Source organism: Populus alba, chromosome 4 (genome assembly GCF_005239225.2).
Source record: "Populus alba chromosome 4, ASM523922v2, whole genome shotgun sequence".
In the NCBI taxonomy this organism is placed as follows: Eukaryota; Viridiplantae; Streptophyta; class Magnoliopsida; order Malpighiales; family Salicaceae; genus Populus; species Populus alba.
The window spans coordinates 11,198,475-11,217,020 of NC_133287.1; the positions used below are offsets into that span (position 1 = coordinate 11,198,475).

Genomic DNA, 18,546 nt, shown 5'->3' on the forward strand with positions numbered 1-18,546 from the left:
TTTTTTTCAAAACACGTGTATAATCACGTTTCCAATGCTCAATTGAATTGGAATTCCTTTTCCTATTTTCATATTGTAACAAAATTATTCTTCACAATTACAAATATTGAAGTGAAAAAGAAAAGAAAAGGATAAGACAATATTATTAGGTCCAACATGTTGAAAATTAAGAATTCCTTTTCATCTAAAATAAATATTATTTCTCAATTGATCATTAGTAATTGGATTAAATTGCAAGACGTTTATTGTTTCGGACTAAACTTTACTTTGAGAAACATTAAAGGTCAGTCATCGCAAAGTAAGTCAAATAGCACTCCCCTTGCTATCTGTAAATGATAATGGAATGACACGTCGTCGGAATGCAAACCAGAAGCCTCCAGTCCTCGGTGTTTTAATACACACTATCATAGACTTTCTTAGGTCTCCACTGTCAAATTCGACAAACCCTAAACACCCAAACAAAAAATCATGGCTTGGAAGCGCCTTCTAACCCTGTCTCGCCGCTCCCACAGACCCCTTTCCACCACCGCATCCAGGTCCTTTTCCGATGCCGCCGTCTCCACCGCCAGTCCCTCGACCTCACCAAGCCCACCACCACCAACCGCCATGATCTACGACCGATTAGCCGAATCTGTCAAATCAAAGCTCAAAATCCTCGAAAACCCGGACCCAAGATTCCTCAAATACGGGTCACCCCACCCAACTCTCAAAACCCATACCCATATCCTCTCTGCACCCGAGACCCGCATCACAACCCTCCCTAATGGTCTCCGTGTGGCTACAGAGTCGAATCTCGCTTCGAAGACCGCAACGGTCGGGGTTTGGATTGATGCCGGGTCGAGATTTGAGTCCGATGAGACAAATGGGACTGCTCATTTTTTGGAACATATGATATTTAAGGGGACGGAGAAGAGGGGCGTGAGGGAGTTAGAAGAGGAGATTGAGAATATGGGAGGTCATTTGAATGCGTACACGAGTAGAGAACAGACTACATATTATGCTAAGGTTATGGATAAAGATGTCAATAAAGCCTTGGATATTTTGGCTGATATTTTGCAGAATTCTACTTTCGACGAGGAGCGGATGTCTAGGGAGAGGGACGTTATTACTATGGAAATGAAGGAGGTAAATTTGTGCTTTTTTTTTTTTTATCAGGTTGTTTTGAGTCGAATAGGGAATGGGTTTGTGGTTTTTTGTGTTCAATTTTTGTAAAATTTTGTCATGCAGTTGTGGGTTTTTGTTCTTTATGTGCTTATATAGTTCTGTGCTTGTCGGTTTAACTGTTATGAAAGTTGGTGCCTTCGTAGTATTAGGTTTATGAAATTTGACATGGTTCATTTTTTTTTGGTTGACTATGTGGCAATTATTGTTTCTTAGTTAGCTGTGCTTGCTGGTTCTTAATTTAGAAACGCTAATGGTTTGTTGATTGATTTAGAAGTACAATGAGGAATATATTTGTTGTTTACTAGTGTGGGTCATTTAGTTTAGTTTTGGTGGTACTTGTTTTATAAAGTTTGTGGAATTAGAAGATGTGTTTGTTGGTGGGTAGTTTTAATTTTCTCTTTGGATCAAAGTTTCAAACTTGCTTAAGAGGGTGTTTGGGAGTGTGGTAGCGGTTGCTTTTCAAATAGCTTTTCGTGCCGAAAAGCATGCCAATAATGTTTTTTCATTTTTTAAAAATTATTTTTGATACCAGCACATCAAAACGATCCAAAAAGTACAAACCGCACTCAATTTTAGCAAAAAAAAAAAAAAAAAATTTGAAATTTTTCAAAAAGCAGGTTTGACCGCAATGCCAAACAGGCACTAAGTGAATCCTGGTTATGGAGAAATGGTCCTTATTTGTTGGTGGATGGTTTTTAAATGTCCTTGCGATAAGAGTTTTATACTTGCTGAAATGGATCTTTGTTTTTAAGCACACTGAGTTTTTTTGCTATGCTATATTGCTGTGTACCAAACAAAATGCTCCATTGCTTTTCAAAGCTGTGAAAGGGAGGATAATTTCCATTTGATAAATGCCAGTGACGTTTTCATTTCTTGTATATGTTACTGCTGGCATTCAGTTTGTTTAGTTTAATCATTTTGTATGGATAATGCCTGATTGACTCTCTTTTACTTCCTGCTTCTAACAGTTATAGATTTTTGTCTGGAAATTTGTAGGTTGAGGGGCAAACTGAGGAAGTAATTTTTGACCATTTGCATGCAACTGCTTTCCAATACTCTCCTTTAGCTCGAACTATTCTGGGACCTGCTAAAAATATTGAAACAATATCCAGAGATGACATTCGGAACTATATACAAACACACTACACAGCTCCTAGAATGGTAATGCCTGTAGTTGGTGGGCTTGTTCCATTTTCCTTTCTGCCCGCAAATAAGATTGAAGGTTTGTTGTTGAATTTTCATCATGCATGTTTGTGTGACTTTCATTTCAGGTGATTGTCGCCTCAGGAGCTGTGAAGCATGAGGAATTTGTTGGAGAAGTAAAGAAATTGTTTACTAAGTTATCATCTGATCAAACCACTGCTGCACAGTTAGTTGCCAAAGACCCTGCATATTTCACTGGCTCTGAGGTGGGGAAATATAACTTGAAATCCACGCCATCCTTCTACGAAGTTTCTTTTCTCTAAACTATTGTCTTCACTTATTGTTGTGAAAATCAGGTTAGGATAATTGATGATGATATTCCTCTGGCACAATTTGCGGTTGCTTTTCAAGGAGCATCTTGGACAGATCCAGATTCCATTGCTTTGATGGTCATGCAGGCTATGTTGGGTTCTTGGAACAAGAGTGCTGGAGGTGGAAAGCACATGGGGTAACCTCTCCTTCTCTGTAATTTACCATGTTGCTTACTATTCACCTTTGAGATTTTTTTTTATTAGGAAGCTTTCATTTAACACATTAGGAATTTTATTAACCAAACATTCCCAGAGAGCAAAGTAGTAAAGTGGCTGTAGTCACAGATATCATGCCTGTGTTGGTGGAGCTACAGGCTATCAAGCTTAAAAACTGAAATTTCAAACACTATCAAATAGGGCTCTATGATTGACCCTTAATGTTTCAATGATCATTCTCGTCTGTGGTTTTCCACACCTGATAAATTTCAAACATTAACTGGTTGAGCATTTGTGCAACACGCGTTTGCTTGTTAGCATGCACATTGATTAAATTTCAATCATTGGACAGCTCTGAACTAGTTCAAAGGGTTGCCATTGATGAAATAGCAGAAAGTGTGATGGCGTTCAACACAAACTACAAGGACACTGGTCTTTTTGGTGTTTATGCTGTTGCTAAGGTATGGTAGACATTTTTTCTTTTCCTTCTTACTATTTGGAAAATTAGAGTTTTAGCATACCAGAGCAAGGAGTGGAAAGATTGTAAGCAATATTGAAGTGAATTTTACAATTTGAATAATGTTTTCACATAGCCTGCAATAGAAAACTTGACTGACTCTCTCTTTCATTAAAGATACGTTGTTGTTTCATCTTTGAAAGCAAGGGATGCTGAAGTGTAGCAAGTCCCTGCTATAATATATAAGACAATAATTTAAGTCATTTTGCCTTTTCAATGGATTCTCTTAGAAGATTTTTCCTTTTCTTTCAATGAAATTTATTATTTGATGCTTCCAGCCAGATTCCTTGGATGATTTAGCCTGGGCGATCATGCATGAGACAACTAAGTTATGCTATCGAGTTTCAGAAGCTGAGGTCACTCGTGCTTGTAACCAGGTACTTATTAATGTTCATGCTTTACTGTAGAAGTGGGTATTACATGTTAGTTACTGGCATCTGGACAATATATTTTTTTTTTAAATTGAGTTGTAACTCAGAACGTGTAGCAATGCTTGCTGACCACATACAATGCATTACAATTTTTCTGTATTTTTTTTTTTGGAATGACATGTCGTCAGACTGCCCAATCTGTTTTTTTTTTTTCCTGATATGCAGATGAAGCCCTGCAGATTTTAACTTACAAAAATCCCATGCCATCTTAATCTATCTCGTATTATCTTTTATCCTTTTTGGATATTTATTATCTTGAATTACATTCACTAATATTTTCTGCACTATAGATTATAGAATTTGTAAGATAGCTTGAGTTATAAATGTTTGGTCTTTTTCATGATGTCACTTTGAATTGTTTGTAAAGAAGTAGCTTAAACATGTGTAGATAATAAACCCCAACATCAATAAGAATGATGGAATTGTCTAAATTTTAAGTAGAAGTGTCAATCAAGTGCTAATCTATTTTAATAGTGACATCATGAAAAAGACCAAACTATTAAAATAGATTAGCACTTGATTGACACTTCTACTTAAAATTTAGACAATTCCATCATTCTTATTGATGTTGGGGTTTATTATCTACACATGTTTGATCTGAATAGACATGAGGGACAATTAATTTAATTTTAACTCCCATATGAAGCTAAAAAGCTATTCCATGGTATAATCTTCTTTGTATTTAAAAAAAATGAAAAGGGTAAAACTATTCCATGTCTTGTGTGTTTATATCCTCATATTCTTATCTTTAGTTCTTGTGTGGTAGGTGATGTGTGTTTTAAAGATCCTGGAACCATCTGTTTTCTATACAATCTAGTCATCTTTGCTTATCTAGCTATGTACTCTTTTGTTTGGTTGCAGTTGAAATCTTCCTTGCTACTTCACATTGATGGAACCAGTCCTGTAGCTGAAGATATTGGGCGCCAGGTATGACTTGACCTCATAAAAAAAAATCTGTTAATAAATGTTAGGACAGGTTGAGCAAGTCCTTGTAGCCATGCTATGAATATTTTTGCTTATATGTAATGCCTCACTATTTTTTTCTAATGGTTTCCCAAATTACATGGCCCAAGTCATAATTTATGTAGTTATAAGCATGGTTGGACGCTGAGACAATCTAAAAGAGTACTTGTTGTGCTGTCAATGTTGACTCAGCTGGACTGTGGTTTGTTACAATTTAAATAGGTTATACATCTTGATGATTCAATCTGATCCTTCAGTGGATGACATTTTAGTTGGTGTGAAAGTTTTTAATTATTTGAATCAGTGTTGCCTAGTAAGTCGACAGAAACGAAATAATAATCACATTTGAATATGTTGTCCATGGAATTATTTTCTGTTACTTGAATACTTAAATGAACAGATATATTTTTTTTTTATTTATATCCATTTGTTTTTTTATATGCACCACTTTATTGTTAGTTTTTTAGTCCTATCAAACTACAAACTACTATGTCACTAAGAAATGTGTGTTTGCAAATGTTCGTTAAAGGTATTGATATTTGAGGAGCTCAATGATATCGTTTTTAAAGGTTATTATGTGATATATTACTAGTTACCAGTTCTAGAACCTTCACTAGATCCTAGTCCTGTGAGTTGCTTGAAATTTATGTTAAAACAAAATAGTAGTTAGTTACTTGCCAAAGCTTCCATTGTCTGGCTTTAGATTATTATTCTTGTATGATTAACAGTTGTAGGATCATTGCTCAAAAGGCAGAATTGTAATCTGCTTTAATTACTAAATTTTTCCTTATCTTGGGCTGCATATGGTTGCAGCTACTTACTTATGGTCGAAGAATCCCATTTGCTGAACTGTTCGCAAGGATTGATGCTGTCGGTCCAAGCACTATAAAACGAGTTGCCAGCCGATTTATTCATGACCAGGTATGAGCTACATAGTATTAGATCCTGCTTTAACATCAATCATAAAAAAAGAAAAAGAAAAGAAGCAGCATCAATTAGTATCTAATTGCAAGAAATTTTTTGAAGCCAGAGGCTCTGATAGTTGCAGAAAACAAATTTCTACCTCAAGTTTTATTTCTATTTATCTATTTCCTCTTTCTATAAAAACTTTTAAAATGAATCAATTTGTTAAAATGGGAAAGTGTTGCGCAAATAATGAGTGAATGAGTGCGCACAAAAAGATAATCCTGAAGATGAGAGATGTTTTTTTCCTGTTAAAGAACCTTGTAAATAAAATATGGCTGTATTCTAATGGAAGACACAGAAACCCGTACAGATTTTAATAGTAAAAGAAATTACATTTCAAAAACACATTTCTTTTATTCTGCAAGCCTTTATATATATATATATATATATATAACAAGAAAACAGGGGTTGTGCTTTCTGAACTGAACTGGCTGGAAGTTTTGGATTTATGTGCTACATAATGTTTTGTTTTTGCAGGATATTGCAATTGCTGCCATGGGTCCCATCCAAGGGTTGCGTGACTACAACTGGTTCAGACGCAGGACTTACTTGAATCGCTATTAGATTGTCATGCCGTTGTTTATTGCTGCATCCTTTTGTTTTGGGCAGTTGCCCAAACATTTTGTTGCTTTTACACAACCGAAATGGCTGCCAAAGTCCAATTATTTTTTAAGGTTCTTGCGTCTGTAATGGTATCATTGTTACCATAATAAGAATGCAGTCTCTAGTATATGTCCAGGCTGTTAAAAGGGATTTCTAATTATAAGTTTTTTTTGGTTGATACTTGAGCTTGCATCTTACCTTTGCTTGTATGGGAAAAGAACATGGCTTTGTTTTTCTGGTTCCAACTGGTTAGCTTGCCCGCCAGTGTGCTGTTTTCATAGATAAATTTTGTCGAGATCCTGCTCCCCCGTGCTGAGGAATGTAAGAATGAACAGAGAGTTTCCTTGGATATGTTGGACCTGTACATGGTTTTTGCAGCTTTTGTTTTTTAATGATTGAATCGTTTTTGCCGAAACTTTTGGTTACTTGTTCTGGTTTTTACACCATAAAAGCTTTACTCGTTGGTCACTGCTTGAAAGAGCTGTCTGGATTTCATGTGTGTTTTGCAGCATGTGCCTTTTGGACCAAAAAAAGTGGTCCGAGTCTGATATTTGGGCTAGTTTCCTTTATGAGAATTGATTTGCAATTACATCCCTAGCGTTGATAGAATCTTCTCTGTATGTATTTGACTTGCATTAGTAAATTTCACATATTAGGAATGTATCTGATCCATCAATGGTTACGGGTTTTTTATTTTTTCTTCTGTGTTTTGCTTTCGTTCTCCCATCCAAATAACAGTTATCCAGAGGGGAAGGAAAACTAACACACGAAACCAAGTAAAGGACGTCGTTTCCAAGTGTTATTGTCCGACCATATGGTATTTTCGTTTATTAACAACACAAGTAGTCGAAAAAGTTTATGTGAAATAAGCAATTCTCGATTAATAAATGAGTTATTTCAAAGAAATTGTTACACCTTACAACGAGAAAAGAGAAAAATGATAAAAAATAATTGTGAAAATATACATTACAACCACTATTATCATGAGATATTGATGAATTCAATAACATCAAAAAAGGTTTCCAACAATAATTAGAGTGTGCCATATATTGAGTGATTCACTTGCTTTTAAGCGGAGATTGTGATCTACTTTGATAATTGTTTGTTTATTTTTTAGTATTATTAAATTTGTCTTGTTAAGATATTTTTTATAACACTAAATATCATAATCAAAACTTACCTTTAAAATCTTTTTTTTTTCTTCTCTCATCGTCTTAATTTGTGCCAACTCATTTAATTTCTTTGCACATTCTAAGACATATTAGCATGCTGCATTTTTAAATTGCTAAATGTAGTAAATTGTGTTATTTTGCTAAAAAAAATTTCAAACTTTGTTATTTTGCTAATTGTTTTTTAAGGATTGCTCTTTTTTTTTTTTTTTTAAATAATCATTATACATAACTTGGCACTTAAATTCAAACCCAAGATAAAAGTAATATGAAAAGATATTTTGATAATTGCCCAACTGTTGGTTTTTTTTCCCACTTTTATGTTCAGGGAGTTTTAATAAAATTATAAAAGGATGGTTGGATAATGATATACAAGGCAATTCAATTATCGTACTCTATTTATTTTTTATTGATTTTAAGGGGAAAAAAAAACTAAAAGAGATGATTTCTTTTTGTGCATCGGGAGAAAAAACATTATGGAATCACACAATGTTTCCTTTTTATTTAGTTTATTTTTTCTAGCGACTTAGCTTTTTCCTCTTTCTCTTGATTTGATCTTTTTACATTAGATTAATTTAAGATTAAGATTCAGGGTTTGTTTTATTTGTCTTGGTATTGGCTGCTCGTAGTGTTGAGAGACAAAATCACTCTTGATTGATGCTTGATTTAATAAAATTAAATGAAATTAGATTGAATTATAACAAATAAAGCTAAGAGGAATGAATTCGAAACACTAGACAAGTATTAATCCCTTTTTTCTTGCAAACATCAAGGACTAAAATGCATATTGAGTTTATTTGGATTAAGCTTGATAGTTTTTTTTTTTTTTTTTTTTGCCTAGATATGAGAATCCAACAATGGCAAGGAAAAATTATAATATGCGTTTGATGCTCATATTTGAAAAATAAAATTTAATTTTATCGATCTAAAACAATTAAGTCTCGAGGGGTTAAATTTAAAATGTGTTTAATGCTTAGATTTGAAAAATAAAATTTAATTTTATCAATCTAAAACAATTAAGGCTTGAGAGGTTAAATTTAAAATTAAAAAAAAACTTCAAGGGATTTAAAGGAATAAGCAAAACAACTTAGATGACACGTGTAATGCATACACTAGCATGTGGGGCAAGTTGTTGCCCTTTAGCAACACATGTGGCTTCCTGTGGTGGTGGAACATCGATATTCATGGTTATGTTGGAAGACACATGGTGAGCTCTTATTGATGAGTGAGGGCATGTTGACAAGAATATCAAGGGGCTCTACCAATTTTTTCTTTATTCTCCCTTTTTTTTCTATCATCTATTCATGATTCATATTGGTCTATCAAAATTAAAAGGTGTCTTATAATCTTGTTTTTATATTAAATTTAGTCTCTCTTTTTTTTATTGCTAATTTTGGTTTCAAGTCCTTTTTAAATTTGATTTCTTTTATTCAATTTCATTTTTCAATATTAGTCTGTTAGGAATTGAGTTTCATGATTTTTTTCTATAGGATGGTCCACTTCTCATGATCGAGTCACAAGTTTAAAAGGTTAACATGGGTTGATATCGATATTTTTTTTTTGTTTTTTTTTTTTACATTGATTTTTTTTTTTCAACTTTATTTTTCAACTCCAATGATCAATATTGGAGGTTGGGTTCATAATTATTTTAAGTAAAACACCATGCAAACTCAAAGTGAACCACTTCACAAAAAAGTATCTAATTTTTTTTTTTGTTTTTTTTAAAGGACTAATTATAAAATACCTTCTTTAGTTTTAGTTAGTTTTTTCACTTTTATTCTATTTTTTTTTCATAAATTACAATTTACATTTTATATATTTTATATAGTTTATAATCTCATAAAATGTTATATCCTTACTCTATTGAGAAAAAGAAAAAGTCAACAAAAAAATCAGAGTGTTTATATTCCATTTAATGACAAAAAATAAAAAACCCTTGTAATGTAAAATTACAAAACTACCACTCTCTCCTAGGTGACATCTCTTTCAGGCATTTCATCGAACAATTACTCTACTCATGTTTCATTTAGAAAAGTTTCTATCTGATATCCGGTTGCTTGGCATGAAGTTTCAAGTTTTCCATTAGCCATCTCATCATCACCATTGTTTTCCTCGGATGCCACCATGTGAACTCTCTAAGATTTATTCCTCCAGATGTCTACACAACATTCTTTATCCCGTTTGCAAGCATGAAAATGCCCTTGGTTTCAATATCTGCAAGCACTATCCCACTGTATGAGAAAAATACCACATGCTGAGCTTTCTCTCCAAGTGAAAAACCACCACCTGAGACCACCGAACTCTTCCTGGGCTAAACCCTAGATCACCATCAGCTTGAGTAGTACTCTTGAGCCTTCTAAGCAATTCAATCTTCAAATCCTCCTCCAAAATCCCTCTATTCAACTTAATTTTAGTAGCAGATCTATTTCTAGCATCCCCAGAAATCTCCTCCTCATCTTCTTTATGATAGCATTGCATCACATGCTTCTTCAAGTAATCAAAATCAGCAGGACCCACACCCTCAAATTCATCCTCCTCTGTGTAGTTTCCATGACCATAGCATAGCAAGTCTTAGATATAAAAGCAATTTAATTCCAATATTTTATCATTTAATGGCTTGCTTACTACTCATAGCTCCATCTGAGAACACTGCTTTGTTTCTTTGGATTTTGGTGTGATATTGCAGTAATCGAGATATTCCATGGATTCGTTCGTCAATGGGGTTGATTCTTCATCATCAAAGACTCGAAATTATGAGAGAGAGAAGGGAAGGGAGAGAAGGAATTCACAGAGAGGAGCCCCCACAAACAAAATCCATATCAGAAATCATACATTATTATTGACTCTTTATCGCGATTGGGTAGTCGTGTGCACAGCACAGTTGTTGGAGGGAAACACTCTCTTTGTTGCCACTTCCATGTGCCGTTGGGTGGGCTATACCCAAGACCTAAAACCATGTACGTGTGTGAATGGCTCTCCCCCTCCCTTGTTAGTATCGAAACACGTAAATTTTGTGCATTTTTCTTTTCTTTTGTGCCTTGCTCTTGATTGCTTGGATTTATGTGATTCTTACAATTTAGTATTTAGTTTCTAATTTTGTTTACATGAATGTTTGGTTTTTTATTTTTATTTTAATGATGTTGTTTCTAAATATTATTTTAGGTGTGAGTGTCTATTTCATTCGACTAAGGTGCAAAATAAAAACCTATTTAAACAGAATAAATAAATAAAAAATAAAATGAAATCAAAGACTCCATTGTGAAAATTACTCAAAACCCCTTTCTTATTTTGGTCTCTCAGATTTCCCACAACGCGCACACGCACACTCTCTTCGATCTCATCGCCACATTTCCCTACAAAACTCCACAGTCCACCCTTCATCAATCTTTCTGTCAGTAGAAGAGAAAACTCATTAACTTTCTACATCAATCCTTGTTGGGTTTTTCTCTGAGAAGAGAGAGCATGGCTTCAATCTCTGTTCCATGCCCCAAGACTATTTTGGTTGCCGCCGGTGTTGGATCCAATGCTCAAAATTCACAACCAAAGTCCACGGTCTCTTTTCCCCGAGCACCCATTTCCAACCAGAACCCGCCTCTCTCTTTGGGATCCACATTCTCTGGTTTTGAGGTCAGTTCTTCTTCCGGTGATTTGCCGCCTTTCACTATGTTTTCGAGCAAGACATGAATGGTTCTATGTTTCATCCATGTGTTTGTGTAAAAAGCTTGAATCTTTGATATTTTATATTCATATGCTGGAAAGTTTATGTGGCCTCAAGGAATTTGTTTTGCGATTAATGTGTTGAATTTGTTTGCCTTTTATATGGTCTGATAGTTGACTGTGATCATAGTGTAATAAAACAGTACTTTAGGCTGTTTTTTTTCTTTTAAAAAAATTGAAGTTTCAGTTATAGATTCCTATCCTGTGTTTTTGATTTATTAAATGAAAGCATGTAGCTTGTAAACCTTGAATCTTTTGACTTTTTATCTCGGTTACTTTGGTAATTTAAAGCAAACTGAAAAGGGGGTGTTATAGAACCAATACACCTTATATGTCAGAATTTTGAATGATAAGTATCTGATTCTATCAACGCGCATTGAACTTTTCTCTTGCTCGACTTGTCAAGATCTTTTCTTGCGATTGAATTTTCATTGATGTGATATGACGATTGCACGAAGACTAAAGTGCAATCTGTTTAATTTGCAGGAGACTAATGTCTCCGAAAAAATTTGCTGTTGTTGTTATTGAATGTTCAAGGATTCGGTTATCCTGTGCAGTGGCCTAACAGGAAGCAGCAAGCTGTTATGAAGGCACAGGCGCAGCTGAATGAGGTAAGTTGTACTCGAGAAGTTAAAATTGTATGTTTACTGGAGGTTGTATCATTATCTATTTACAAAACCTGTTCCTTAATCGAAGGTTATGGTTGAGAAATCTTCAAATTCTGTACTGGTGGGGGACTCTGAATCCAAAGCGGCATCATCCGAGGGAAAGGATGAACCCACAGAAAGTAAAATTCCTGATGTGCCATCCATTTCAGCATTTATGACCCAAGTATCAGAACTTGTCAAGTGAGTCGAAGACTTAAATTTTGTAATATCCAAGTGTGCATATGTCAATGGCTGTTTTGTGCTTGGCAACGCTATTTCATTGTTTGAGTTAATATAATCCTCGTGAGCAGACTTGTGGATTCAAGAGATATCACAGAGCTGCAATTGAAGCAATCAGGTTGTGAACTCATAATAAGGAAAAAGGAGGCTTTGCAGCAATCAGAACCAGCAGCTCCTGTTCTTCCAATGCAACCTCCTTACCCGCATGCAATGTTTCCTGCTTCACCAATAGCTGCTCCTGCCCCGGCTCCTGCAAGTCCCTCTTCAGCTCCTGCCTTGCCTCCTCCTGCAAAGGCAAGTTCATCGTCTCATCCACCACTGAAATGCCCCATGGCTGGAACCTTTTATCGGAGTCCAGCTCCAGGTGAACCCCCATTTGTGAAGGTAAGTCCAGCTCCAAGAGAGAATCCTTGCAAGATTTCCCAAGTGCATACGACGAAGATTCTAATGTTCTTAAAGTTCTATGACAAGATAAACCCTTTTCCCATCTCTGTGTGCTTTCATCCTACAGGTGGGGGATAAAGTGCAGAAAGGTCAAGTCGTTTGCATCATTGAGGCCATGAAGCTAATGAATGAAATTGAAGTATGTATCACCTCTTTTTGTCCCAAGTCTCTTTAAGCTTTTTACTTTTTAGTATTCTCTGTCATTTGCAGTGCTTTTGTTCCAAGCACTGGGTAGTTGATATTTATCATTTAATTTTGCTTCTTATTCTATCTTGTGGTTTTATAGGCTGATCAATCTGGAACCATAACCGAGATCGTGGCAGAGGATGGGAAACCAGTTAGTGTGGACACGGTAATCTCTTTCTCCCTACCCCTCTCGTCCAACTTATTGTAGACTCGTATAATTCCAATCGCTCTTTTTTTTTTTGGTTCCTTCCATGCAGCCTCTTTTTGTCATTGCGCCATGAATAAGTTGGAAGGAGCTTCAAACTTTGTAGCGGGCACTGTTTTTGAAGAAGTAACTTGAAAAGTCTTTTTATTTTTTATTGTTCTCTGTAACTTTAAAGGAATAATTGTCTCATCTTGGTTCAGGAAAGCCTCTCTCTTCTATACCCTTCAGTATTGTATTGGATGTGTGGACCAAGCCTTAGGTGATACAATCAATGCAAGGGTTTGAGCAGTTTTCAAACACAGTATTCAATAGCATCAGTTGGAAACCTGTGTTTTTTTTTTAATCTTTTTTTTGAACCTGCAGTGACTTACCAGTCGTCTCTCCTCTGTGATGCTAAGTGCTAACGGGGCAATAACTGGTAGACTCGAGTAAATCAGAATCAAACTAAAATGATAGTCTACTTTTTTATCCATGGCTGCAAAAGCTGTTGCTGTCCTCATCTTAACTTGAAAATCTTAGGCTTCAAGGTTGAACCCTTTTTACCTGAACAGCAAGGACGCTGAGCTCCCTCGACCAAACATTCCAAACACAAGGAGTTCCAAGTGTTTTTTAAAGCCAAAACGAAAATTCAAATGTAGTAACTAACGTCGCTGCAAGCATGCTGGGGATAGCATGAGCAGAACTGTTAAGGAGGAAAAAGTTTGAGATCAAAATTAATCCTGCACAGGGAAGAAAACGTCATTTCACGTACAAAGAAAGGCATGGTGATGGATGTTAGCGCGAGGGAAGATGCAACAAAATGACTTCACTTTCTACATTGCTGTTTGCAACCTTTTTAGTATTTCAGTCTCAATTGTCAAACAAATTGCAAAAGGGAGATACATAGCTTGAAAAAGTCACCTACCATGAAGACCGACCATGCTTCTTTCTTCCGTTTCCATGAATTCTATTCTTTTGCTGTCATTCTATCCCACTGCTATTTCCCTCTCTCCTGCACAATAATCTACACGTGTTAGCCTACCCTGTTTCATATTTACAAAACTATCGTCGGTGCCTACCGCCTCTACTGCTGTTGTCTTTCCTGCCACTACCTTGCCTCCGACCCCCAACCGCCCAATCTTCGTCGTCATAGTCATCTTCATCATCTTCCATCATACGTTCAGATTTCAACTTTCTTGGGGTCGGTCTTTTCCGCTTGATGTTTGCTGTGTACGCTGAGTAATGATCAACTGTATTCTCCTTTAGGCACCTTTGAATTCCTGTGCAACAACAAACCATTTAGAGACCAAAATTCAAGCCATGTGACCTGTCATTGTTGTTAAGGCACCTTTGAATTCCTGTGCAACAACAAACTCAGAGACTAAAACTCAAGCTATGTGACCATGTCATTGTTGTTCAAGTTACCTGATATCTCTGAACCGATGGTGGATGGCACACCGGTGCAAGCTTGATTGATGATGTCAAAGGGAATTTTCTGCCTCGAGAGAGGCTCTCCTGGCTTTGGGGGTTCAGTTGGAGAAAAAGCCTGGCAGATATGTCATGTAAAATTAGTGATACATGATCTAGGCAGACACACCATGCAGTAGAGCAAAGTAACGAGAGAAACCAAATGTATACAATTTTTACCTGGCACCGGGAATCATTTAGGCTATTTATACACAATTTTCAGGTGCCTCTTGAGCTTCAAAAGCTGCTGCAAGGCAGTCAACCTGTATAATGACCAAGAAAGATGAGTTAGAAGCACTACTGGGTATGTGAAGTTAAGGATTCTCACCTTGTATGAAGATTTTCATCTTGTATTTGTTCAAAGACAAAAAGCTTGCAGAGACAAATGAACAGCAAAGCATTAAAAAATGGCACGTGCTATTCCACAATCCCATAGAAGTCACAGTGGAAGGCCGCTAAGAGCTCGTGTCATAAGACCCCCAAACAATGGACACGTGTTGAGGGAACAAATAGTCAACAAAAAGGCAGTGAAATAAGGTCCTCTAATGATCTACACTCGTAGAAAATATGAAGATCCTGTATCCTTCTATCTCCAGCAAAAAATATTATTTAACTTTTAAGGAAAATTCATGTGCTTTCAGAAGGACCTGAATTTTCTCCACATCATCTTTGGAGATGCCTAGGGATTCACCAGAGCTCATATACTCCATCTTTGGATATCTTGAGGCGCTAAAGTTCAGAACCGGATGATCAGCAGGCTGTTCTTGAACTGTTCCATTCAGATGAAATGATCTCAAATGACTGTAATCAGGACCAGCTTTTGGTTGTATTGTGCCATTCAAGTCCATGTGATGGGAAATAGGCTCCGCAAATTCACTTTGAAGGACTCCCAAAAATTTCGTATAATATAAATTAAATTGTTAAAAATATTTTTTAATAGCTTAATTGGATCTTATATATATATTTTAATAAATTTATGTTTCATCTAAATAAAAATTAAAAAGAATAGAATAAAAAAACTCATCAAACAAGCTCAAATATATTGGGTCGTTAGGCCAAACATTTATTTTTATTGATGTCGATTCAAAGTATGTTGCAACATTAATTAAATTTTTATTGTTATTTTAAAAATGATATTTATATGTTGTATTTACTAAGCATGATAAGATGAAAATATAATATTTTTCAAAATATTTTTAAATAATATTATTATATAAAAATCTTTTAATTAAGGTGTTATTTTTTAATTCAAGTGCCTTTTCTCACAACGACATACATGAAAATAATTTATTGTTGGTATTTTTTTTTTCCCTTTAAGACTAAAATACTTTTGTGCTATGAAAATCACGCAAAGCAAAAAAATAAAAGTAATTATAATATCTTTTTTAATGAAAATTTATTATGCATGACAACGACAAGCTTAACAACAAATATATGAGGTTTTTTTTTTTTTTTTTTTTAAATTAAAACCCCTTGGAAAAAGAGAAAGGGATAGGTGGAGTGTTAGGTGGGGGAGTGGGGACTCATGAGAAAAGAGGAGTGCTGACTTAGTAGTCAGTAATTTTTGTAATTTTTACTGTGAAATTGGAAAATCGGTTTGCTTTTAATGATTTTAATGAGTTAGATTCATTTTGTAAGTTTGATTGATTTTACTAGTTTTTGAATTTCTAACCTGATTTTATGTTTTATATGTTTTGACTTCTAAAATCATGTGAATTTTACAAGTCAAAACACATTTTTGATAACATTGTCACTAACCATTCGAGTATTTCTTTGGGACAAATGTAAGATTAACCCCTTCATATTTGCTTCAAGTGCCCCTGCTCTTACTAGAATAATTCCATTTATAGTATAAATCAAATACAGGGGTTCATCGAGTAAAGTAATGGCAGCAAAGCAAGTATTTCTGAGCAGTACCTGTCAAAAAGAAAACAATTTCTGAAATATCATACCATACTTTAGGAAAAGAAATCTAGGATCAGCACTGCAGACAACTCACATTAAAAACGGAATCACTGAATTGCTCCAGTTTGGATTCTCAAATTTTCGCACAATTGAAGACACAAATTTGTTCCTTGAATCTTGGTTTCCACGAATAAGCTTGAGATAGGGAGCCACCTTCAGATTCTCCCTTCAAATTCCCAGCAGTCTTAGATTGGAGTTTTTGGTTTGGATTTTCAGGAGAAACACTACCACTAGATTGCATGAATATAAATGACAGCAGAAGGCCATCCCCCAAGCAGCTTTCAAAAAAGGCAGGATACCTGAAATTATATTTGGCAAGTTGAACATCTAAATTAAAAAGAGGGGAAGAAAACAAGTTTGTTTCCAGAAACACACTCGTCATTCAAATTCATCATTAACTCTTGATGATCTGTCTCCAGTGCTATAAGGTATGGAACACAGGTTATAGAATGGAGGAGACCCTGGCGTAGTTCTACCTCCACAATCTACAATGATAACAAATCAAGAAATATAGAACTCATACAAGCAGTAACAACTCCAAATTTCACTTACATTTGAAATTCAACCTCTCCTCCTCAATCAGGAGCCTGTCAGTGGTCAGGCCAAGAAAATTACCATCTAGTGTTATGAATCAGTTACATGCCTATCTCTTTCTGAATTTCTTACAAGTCTTTCTTTGTGGGTTTTTTCTTTTTTCTTTTTTCTACTAAAATGAGGCCAGGAATATGCATCCTTGTCTAAAGCTTTTACAGGGACGAGAACACCAAGTTTAGGTTCTCCCACCACAAATGTTAGCATCAAATGCACCAGCAGCAACAGGTACACTGTTGCTCCCTTCTACAGGATGAAGAGCTGCATTATTACGACTCTTATCTGTTTCCATTTGGCTTTCAGCATCCAGAAGATATTCATGCATATTTTGCAAAGCTTGCATCTGGTGAAAAGAATGTTTCAGTACACCATGAAAAATGGAAAGATAAAAGGAGGAGTACTTGGGGGTGAATTTAACATAATCACCTCTATTATTTGCCTAACTATGTTTAATCACTTAAATTACACTTTTTCTGGGTGAATTTAACAAGAAAATAAGTAGAAAAAAAATCAAACAACCCTTACCCTTTCTTTGTGTAGAAAATCGTCAGCCAAGGAGAAGAAAAATGGGCATTTATAGTCAAAGTTTTACTAATTACATGTTAACCCTTGTTCTTTCTCATTGTTTTTCCTTTTGCCCCATTACTTTTCCCTCTTATATTTATTGTACCATGACACTCTTTCCCTAATTTAATTTCATCTCTCTCTTTGTTATCTAAAGTTCTTTTATTCAATTTAACCTATATGTTATTTTCGGATTAATAAATATTTTATTTTGCTCATAATAGGTTTTTAACCGGGTTTTTACATTCTCCCCTTCTAAAAAAAAATTTTATCTTTGAAATTTGAGCCTCAAACCTGAATCTAGAAACAATTTGGGGTATTTATTTTTCATTTCTAACTCTTTTTTTCAAGTTACCTCTTTGATTTGGAAGCTTCTCCATGATATTTTTATCATCAAAATCCTTTTGCATTTAAGTTCCTTCTCACTATGTTTAAAATTTTCACTGGCCTCACCTCAAATGTCAAATCTTCATCAATTCCTAGGGGAATTTATGGCAGAACCCAAGATGACTCCATTTTGGCTTTTCTTAGCAAGGAGACATGAAACATGTCATAGATCTTGGCCATATACGAAGGCAAAGCCAATTTATAAGCCACATGTCTAACCCTCTAGGTGATTTCAAAAGGTCTGATGTATCTTGGTGCTAATTTTTCTTTCATGTTAAATCTTAACATATGTTTCCACGGGGCGACCTTAAAAAATACATTATCCCTAGCATTTAATTCAAGAGATTTTCTGCTATTATCTGTATAGCTCTTTTGTCTATCTTGAGCCGCTTTCATCCCACCCTTTATGGTCTTTATTTTTTTTGAGGTAACCTGTATCAACTTTAGCCCCAACAGTTTCCCATCCCCCACTTATTCTCAGCATATGGGAGTTCAACATCTTCTACTATATAAAGCTTTATAGGGAGCCATTCCTATTGTATCCTAATAGTTATTGTTATTTGTGAATTCTACCAGGAGTAGGTGATAATTGTCCATCAGTCTGAGGATGATAAGCCATACTCAAATTCAAAACATTTTCCCATAATCAAAAGGTAAACCTGGGGTATTGA

The 18,546-nt window shown here is 35.2% G+C and overlaps 3 protein-coding genes across 3 annotated transcripts; 2 read left to right on the forward strand and 1 right to left on the reverse strand.

Moving 5' to 3' along the window:
• The first annotated feature begins 322 nt into the window (after positions 1–322).
• LOC118055072 (probable mitochondrial-processing peptidase subunit beta, mitochondrial) lies at positions 323–6,494 on the forward strand. Its single transcript, XM_035066867.2, has 9 exons — positions 323–1,125; positions 2,161–2,325; positions 2,436–2,573; positions 2,664–2,815; positions 3,187–3,295; positions 3,630–3,728; positions 4,644–4,709; positions 5,559–5,666; positions 6,189–6,494. Exons 1-9 carry the CDS (start codon positions 469–471, stop codon positions 6,273–6,275), a joined length of 1,581 nt encoding a protein of 526 aa, XP_034922758.1. The 5' UTR covers positions 323–468; the 3' UTR covers positions 6,276–6,494.
• Positions 6,495–10,779: 4,285 nt separating this feature from the next.
• LOC118055073 (biotin carboxyl carrier protein of acetyl-CoA carboxylase 2, chloroplastic) lies at positions 10,780–13,265 on the forward strand. The gene is made up of 7 exons (XM_035066868.2): positions 10,780–11,110; positions 11,758–11,811; positions 11,897–12,048; positions 12,159–12,471; positions 12,599–12,670; positions 12,818–12,883; positions 12,975–13,265. Exons 1-7 carry the CDS (start codon positions 10,946–10,948, stop codon positions 12,996–12,998), a joined length of 846 nt encoding a protein of 281 aa, XP_034922759.1. The 5' UTR covers positions 10,780–10,945; the 3' UTR covers positions 12,999–13,265.
• Positions 13,266–13,963: 698 nt separating this feature from the next.
• On the reverse strand, positions 13,964–17,249 carry LOC140955533 (sister chromatid cohesion protein SCC2-like). Its single transcript, XM_073408901.1, has 7 exons — positions 17,157–17,249; positions 16,709–16,818; positions 16,487–16,632; positions 15,016–15,137; positions 14,581–14,631; positions 14,327–14,447; positions 13,964–14,181 (listed from the first exon to the last, which is right to left on the reverse strand). Exons 1-7 carry the CDS (start codon positions 17,247–17,249, stop codon positions 13,964–13,966), a joined length of 861 nt encoding a protein of 286 aa, XP_073265002.1.
• Positions 17,250–18,546: the final 1,297 nt, after the last annotated feature.

What these genes read in the sequence shown, in the direction of transcription:
- LOC118055072 (XM_035066867.2), top strand. Translation starts at nt 469, where the DNA reads ATGGCTTGGAAGCGCCTTCTAACCCTGTCTCGCCGCTCCCACAGACCC. An exon ending in GTGTTTATGCTGTTGCTAAG is followed by an intron (nt 3,296 to 3,629) that starts GTATGGTAGACA and finishes TGATGCTTCCAG; the next exon opens with CCAGATTCCTTGGATGATTT. An exon ending in TCACTCGTGCTTGTAACCAG is followed by an intron (nt 3,729 to 4,643) that starts GTACTTATTAAT and finishes GTTTGGTTGCAG; the next exon opens with TTGAAATCTTCCTTGCTACT.
- LOC118055073 (XM_035066868.2), top strand. Translation starts at nt 10,946, where the DNA reads ATGGCTTCAATCTCTGTTCCATGCCCCAAGACTATTTTGGTTGCCGCC. An exon ending in CACAGGCGCAGCTGAATGAG is followed by an intron (nt 11,812 to 11,896) that starts GTAAGTTGTACT and finishes CCTTAATCGAAG; the next exon opens with GTTATGGTTGAGAAATCTTC. An exon ending in CAAGTATCAGAACTTGTCAA is followed by an intron (nt 12,049 to 12,158) that starts GTGAGTCGAAGA and finishes CCTCGTGAGCAG; the next exon opens with ACTTGTGGATTCAAGAGATA.
- LOC140955533 (XM_073408901.1), bottom strand. Translation starts at nt 17,249, where the DNA reads ATGCATGAATATCTTCTGGATGCTGAAAGCCAAATGGAAACAGATAAG. An exon ending in TTTGAAGGGAGAATCTGAAG is followed by an intron (nt 15,138 to 16,486) that starts GTGGCTCCCTAT and finishes TGAATGGAACAG; the next exon opens with TTCAAGAACAGCCTGCTGAT. An exon ending in AAGAGGCACCTGAAAATTGT is followed by an intron (nt 14,448 to 14,580) that starts GTATAAATAGCC and finishes CATATCTGCCAG; the next exon opens with GCTTTTTCTCCAACTGAACC.